At 50.0% G+C, this 6,892-nt stretch overlaps 1 protein-coding gene across 1 annotated transcript in view; it reads right to left on the bottom strand.

Annotated features, from left to right (window-relative positions):
* ATP2C2 (ATPase secretory pathway Ca2+ transporting 2) overlaps nucleotides 1–6,892 on the bottom strand; it is a 76,755-nt gene that overhangs the window by 22,941 nt on the left and 46,922 nt on the right. The window contains exons 13-15 of the mRNA XM_044269341.1: nucleotides 5,066–5,163; nucleotides 4,853–4,954; nucleotides 4,351–4,497 (exon numbers count right to left, since the gene is read on the bottom strand). Coding sequence (XP_044125276.1) covers nucleotides 4,351–4,497; nucleotides 4,853–4,954; nucleotides 5,066–5,163 — 347 coding nt within the window. The remainder of the gene's footprint in view (nucleotides 1–4,350; nucleotides 4,498–4,852; nucleotides 4,955–5,065; nucleotides 5,164–6,892) is intronic.

Below are 6,892 nucleotides of genomic sequence, written 5' to 3'. Positions count from 1 at the left end.
CTGTATTCTCCTGTCCTACAGTCAATCACCCCCCTGAAATGGCTGTGAACAGGCGGCACTAGACTGTATTTCCGTCCTACAGTCAGCCTATCCCCGAAATGGCTGATAACAGGCGGCAATAGACTGTATTTTCCTGTCCTACAGTCATCGTCTCCCCTGAAATGGCTTATAAAGGGGGCAATAGACTGTATTCTACTGTTCCTACAGTCATCATCTACCATGAAATGGCTGATACAGGGGGCACTAGACTGTATTTCTTTCCTACAGTCATCCTCTCCCCGAAATGGCTGATAACAGGAGCAATAGACTGTATTCTCCGTCCTACAGTCTCCTCTCCTCTGAAATGGCTGATAACCGGGGGCAAATAAGGACTGTAGTCTGCTGTCTACCGTCCATCCTATCCCCTGAATGGCTGATAACAGGGGGCAATAGACGTATTCTACTGTCACTACAGTCATCCTCTCCTGAAATGGATGATAACAGGAGGCAATAGACTGTATCTCAGTAATACAGTCATCTCCCATGAAAGGCTGATATCAGGGAGCAATAGACTGTATTCCCTGTCCCTACAGTCATCCTCTCCCTGAAATGGCTGTAAAGTGGAGCAATAGAGTATTACGTTACCGTGAATCCTCTTCCCGAAAATGGCTGAAACAGGGCTGCAATAGACTGTTTCTCTGCTACAGTCATCCTCTCCACTGAATACATGGCTGAAACAGGGGGCAAATAGACTGTATTCTCTGTCATGCCAGTCATCCTCTCCTCTGAAATGGATGATACACCAGGGCGCAATAGACTGTATTCTCCTGTCCTACAGTCATCCTCTCCCCTGAAATGGCTGATAACAGGGGGCAATAGACTGTATTCTCCTGTCCTACAGTCATCCTCTCCCCTGAAATGGCTGATAACAGGGAGCAATAGACTGTATTCTCCTGTCCTACAGTCATCCTCTCCCCTGAAATGGCTGATAACAGGGAGGCAATAGACTGTATTCTCCTGTCCTACAGTCATCCTCTCCCCTGAAATGGCTGATAACAGGGAGCAATAGACTGTATTCTCCTGTCCTACAGTCATCCTCTCCCCTGAAATGGCTGATAACAGGAGGCAATAGACTGTATTCTCCTGTCCTACAGTCATCCTCTCCCCTGAAATGACTGATAACAGGGAGCAATAGACTGTATTCTCCTGTCCTACAGTCATCCTCTCCCCTGAAATGGCTGATAACAGGGGCAATAGACTGTATTCTCCTGTCCTACAGTCATCCTCTCCCCTGAAATGGCTGATAACAGGGAGCAATAGACTGTATTCTCCTGTCCTACAGTCATCCTCTCCCCTGAAATGGCTGATAACAGGGAGCAATAGACTTGTATTCTCCTGTCCTACAGTCATCCTCTCCCCTGAAATGGCTGATAACAGGGAGCAATAGACTGTATTCTCCTGTCCTACAGTCATCCTCTCCCCTGAAATGGCTGATAACAGGGAGCAATAGACTGTATTCTCCTGTCCTACAGTCATCCTCTCCCCTGAAATGGCTGATAACAGGGGGCAATAGACTGTATTCTCCTGTCCTACAGTCATCCTCTCCCCTGAAATGGCTGATAACAGGGGGCAATAGACTGTATTCTCCTGTCCTACAGTCATCCTCTCCCCTGAAATGGCTGATAACAGGGAGGCAATAGACTGTATTCTCCTGTCCTACAGTCATCCTCTCCCCTGAAATGGCTGATAACAGGGAGCAATAGACTGTATTCTCCTGTCCTACAGTCATCCTCTCCCCTGAAATGGCTGATAACAGGAGGCAATAGACTGTATTCTCCTGTCCTACAGTCATCCTCTCCCCTGAAATGCTGATAACAGGAGGCAATAGACTGTATTCTCCTGTCCTACAGTCATCCTCCTCCCCTGAAATGGACTGATAACAGGGGGCAATAGACTGTATTCTCCTGTCCTACAGTCATCCTCTCCCCTGAAATGGCTGATAACAGGGGGCAATAGACTGTATTCTCCTGTCCTACAGTCATCCTCTCCTCTGAAATGACTGATAACAGGGGGCAATAGACTGTATTCTCCTGTCCTACAGTCATCCTCTCCCCTGAAATGGCTGATAACAGGGGGCAATAGACTGTATTCTCCTGTCCTACAGTCATCCTCTCCCCTGAAATGGCTGATAACAGGAGGCAATAGACTGTATTCTCCTGTCCTACAGTCATCCTCTCCCCTGAAATGGCTGATAACAGGGGAGCAATAGACTGTATTCTCCTGTCCTACAGTCATCCTCTCCCCTGAAATGGCTGATAACAGGGAGCAATAGACTGTATTCTCCTGTCCTACAGTCATCCTCTCCCCTGAAATGGCTGATAACAGGGAGCAATAGACTGTATTCTCCTGTCCTACAGTCATCCTCTCCCCTGAAATGGCTGATAACAGGGAGCAATAGACTGTATTCTCCTGTCTACAGTCATCCTCTCCCTGACTGTATTCTCCTGTGCTACAGTCATCCTCTCCCCTGAAATGGCTGATAACAGGGGACAATAGACTGTATTCTCCTGTCCTACAGTCATCCTCTCCCCTGAAATGGCTGATAACAGGGAGCAATAGACTGTATTCTCCTGTCCTACAGTCATCCTCTCCTCTGAAATGGCTGATAACAGGGGGCAATAGACTGTATTCTCCTGTCCTACAGTCATCCTCTCCCCTGAAATGGCTGATAACAGGGGGCAATAGACTGTATTCTCCTGTCCTACAGTCATCCTCTCCCCTGAAATGGCTGATAACAGGAGGCAATAGACTGTATTCTCCTGTCCTACAGTCATCCTCTCCCCTGAAATGGCTGATAACAGGGGGCAATAGACTGTATTCTCCTGTCCTACAGTCATCCTCTCCCCTGAAATGGCTGATAACAGGGGGCAATAGACTGTATTCTCCTGTCCTACAGTCATCCTCTCCCCTGAAATGGCTGATAACAGGAGGCAATAGACTGTATTCTCCTGTCCTACAGTCATCCTCTCCCCTGAAATGGCTGATAACAGGGGGCAATAGACTGTATTCTCCTGTCCTACAGTCATCCTCCCCCCTGAAATGGCTGATAACAGGGAGCAATAGACTGTATTCTCCTGTCTCTCTGGTAGACTTTCCTTGGTGCAGGTGAATGCAGGCAGGATGAGCTGCAGTACCCGCTTGTGGAGCATCTGCCTTTCTTCCTGCACTCGCTCCTCGGCAGCTTCTGAAGACAACCAGCTGCAGGCTTCGGGCCAGGAATGTTACCATAGTTACCATAGCCATGCGACTGCTGTGGGGCCCGGTCTTAGTTGGGATCATCTCCTCTTCTACTGGAGGTGAACACTTGGTCAGGACTCTACCCTCTAAAGCAGGGATCAGCGATCTTCCGCACTCCAGCTGTTGTGAAACTACAACTCCCAGCATGCTCCTTTCACTTGTGTGGGAGTTCAGAGAACAGCCAAGCAAGTGTGCATGATGGGAGATGTAGTTTCACAACACCTGGAGTGCCGGAGGTTGCAATCCAACTTTTAGCAAATGAGGCAGTGGAAAAATGGCCCAAGGGTCATTGAAAGGGGTTTAGGCGGAAACTCTTCTGTCCTGTGTGGGGGGCCCGGTCTGATCCTTGCTACGGGGCCCTTACTTCTCTATGTACGCCACTGCACCAGGCAAAGGAATACAACCAAACAGGTTCAGCTAAGTGCGAAGATAGCAGCTGTGCATACAGAGTGCACCCATAGCGACACGTACAGACCCCGGCCACAGCGACACGTACAGACCCCGCCCACAGCGACACGTACAGACCCCGCCCACAGCGACACGTACAGACCCCGCCCACAGCGACACGTACAGACCCCGCCCACAGCGACACGTACAGACCCCGGCCACAGCGACACGTACAGACCCCGGCCACAGCGACACGTACAGACCCCGCCCACAGCGACACGTACAGACCCCGCCCACAGCGACACGTACAGACCCCGCCCACAGCGACACGTACAGACCCCGCCCACAGCAATGTGTACAGCACATGACACCTCCCCAGCCATGGATATGGGGCCGGGGACCACCACCGATACTTTAAACGAGCCTGGGGTGGTCGATGGTAAAGCCCTGGTCCCCTCTGACTGCCATTACACCGGTCGCATACAGCTCCGGAGCACGGTATAAACATTCCTCAGCTGCAGTCACTATTCTGCAGCTTCAGAGCAGAAATCTCCCAGCATTTCCTGCTGCTCCAGAGCTTGCTGACTGTTTCCCATCGCGGCCAGCAGAGAGTCTGCGCGTCACTTGCAGCAGGTTTGTAGCGCACTTCACACTACTTTATGTTTGGCGAATCCTTAAAGGAATCACCTTGAGCGGCGATACCGGAGGCGCTGCTGATCTGTGACCACACATGGATGAGCCTACCTTCATTGCCAGGACTAGTAGGGCGCCCTCTGTTGGTTGACCCATGAGACTGTCTGCACGGATGATAGCGTTGTTGGCCACACAGCCGGCCTGACAAGAAAACAAAACGGATAGATGGCGTTAGAAGAAAAACACAAACCCTGCTTCAGTACTCTGTGCTGCTGTGAGAATCCACCGATCGGATGAATCAAGCTCCTCCCACTATAATAAACCTAAGAGCCGTGTGAACTATAATACTCTGTGCTGCTGTGAGCATTTGCTATTTAAACGAGTCAGGTTCCTCCCACTATAATAAACCTAAGAGCCGTGTGAACTGTAATACTCTGTGCTGCTGTTAGGATCTGGACTCACTTCCTCTACATGTGCCTAAATAACGCTATCTTACACCTCTAACAGCTGAAATACTCTGTGCTGCAGTTGGCAAGGGTCAAACATCGGCTCTCACCTCCACCAGTTTTCCTACAGAGACGTTGGAGAATTCTCGGAGCTCATCATTGGACGGCAGTAAGTTGACGGATCCTTTTCCATCGTAGCCAACACCGGTGATCTGCGGAAACGGGAAGGAAACCAGATCTAGAGAACTGCACAGTACAGGGGGCAGCACCAGGGGGCAGCACCTCTCACAGTCCCAGGATATGAGGCGCCAGGGTCGCGTTACCTCCGCGTGCAGCCCGTCCGACGTGACTAATCTGGTGGCTGTCATCTCGTTGGCGGTCAGAGTGCCAGTCTTGTCGGAGCAAATGACATTGCAGCAACCTGTCACCAGAGAGAGAGAAGGCTCATGTGCAGCAGTGATACATGTAGGGGCCCCTGTGGCCCTCATATTACATTAATAACTGGGAGCTGCCAGTGTGTCAGAGAAACGCAGGAAAATACAAGTATACAGGAGACGACCTGTCAAAACGGTATGGAGCTGGCACTATGATGAGCTGGCACTGCCAGGACTGTATGAAGCTGGTACTATGATGAGCTGGCACTGTCAGGACTGTATGAAGCTGGCACTATGATGAGCTGGCACTGTCAGGACTGTATGAAGCTGGTACTATGATGAGCTGGCACTGCCAGGACTGTATGAAGCTGGTACTATGATGAGCTGGCACTGCCAGGACTGTATAAAGCTGGTACTATGATGAGCTGGCACTGCCAAGACTGTATGAAGCTGGTAATATGATGAGCTGGCACTGTCAGGACTGTATAAAGCTGGTACTATGATGAGCTGGCACTGCCAAGACTGTATGGAGCTGGCACTATGATGAGCTGGCACTGCCAGGACTGTATGAAGCTGGTAATATGATGAGCTGGCACTGTCAGGACTGTATAAAGCTGGTACTATGATGAGCTGGCACTGCCAAGACTGTATGAAGCTGGTACTATGATGAGCTGGCACTGCCAGGACTGTATGAAGCTGGTAATATGATGAGCTGGCACTGTCAGGACTGTATAAAGCTGGTACTATGATGAGCTGGCACTATGATGAGCTGGCACTGTCAGGACTGTATGAAGCTGGCACTATGATGAGCTGGCACTGTCAGGACTGTATGAAGCTGGTACTATGATGAGCTGGCACTGTCAGGACTGTATGAAGCTGGTACTATGATGAGCTGGCACTGTGAGGATTGTATAAAGCTGGAACTATGATGAGCTGGCACTGTCAGGACTGTATGAAGCTGGTACTATGATGAGCTGGCACTGTCAGGACTGTATGAAGCTGGCACTATGATGAGCTGGCACTGTCAGGACTGTATGAAGCTGGTACTATGATGAGCTGGCACTGCCAGGACTGTATGAAGCTGGTACTATGATGAGCTGGCACTGTCAGGACTGTATGAAGCTGGTACTATGATGAGCTGGCACTATGATGAGCTGGCACTGTCAGGACTGTATGAAGCTGGTACTATGATGAGCTGGCACTGCCAGGACTGTATGAAGCTGGTACTATGATGAGCTGGCACTGTCAGGACTGTATGAAGCTGGTACTATGATAAGCTGGCACTGCCAGGACTGTATGAAGCTGGTACTATGATGAGCTGGCACTATGATGAGCTGGCACTGTCAGGACTGTATGAAGCTGGTACTATGATGAGCTGGCACTGTCAGGACTGTATTAAGCTGGTACTATGATGAGCTGGCACTGTCAGGACTGTATGAAGCTGGCACTATGATGAGCTGGCACTGTCAGGACTGTATGAAGCTGGCACTATGATGAGCTGGCACTGTCAGGACTGTATGAAGCTGGTACTATGATGAGCTGGCACTGTCAGGACTGTATGAAGCTGGTACTATGATGAGCTGGCACTGTCAGGACTGTATGAAGCTGGTACTATGATGAGCTGGCACTGTCAGGATTGTATAAAGCTGGTACTATGATGAGCTGGCACTGTCAGGATTGTATAAAGCTGGTACTATGATGAGCTGGCACTGCCAAGACTGTATGAAGCTGGTACTATGATGAGCTGGCACTGTCAGGATTGTATAAAGCTGGTAC

This window comes from Bufo gargarizans, chromosome 10, assembly GCF_014858855.1.
Source record: "Bufo gargarizans isolate SCDJY-AF-19 chromosome 10, ASM1485885v1, whole genome shotgun sequence".
Lineage (NCBI taxonomy): Eukaryota > Metazoa > Chordata > Amphibia > Anura > Bufonidae > Bufo > Bufo gargarizans.
The sequence above is the reverse complement of the archived record's forward strand: the minus strand, read 5'-3'. Positions and strand labels throughout refer to the sequence as shown.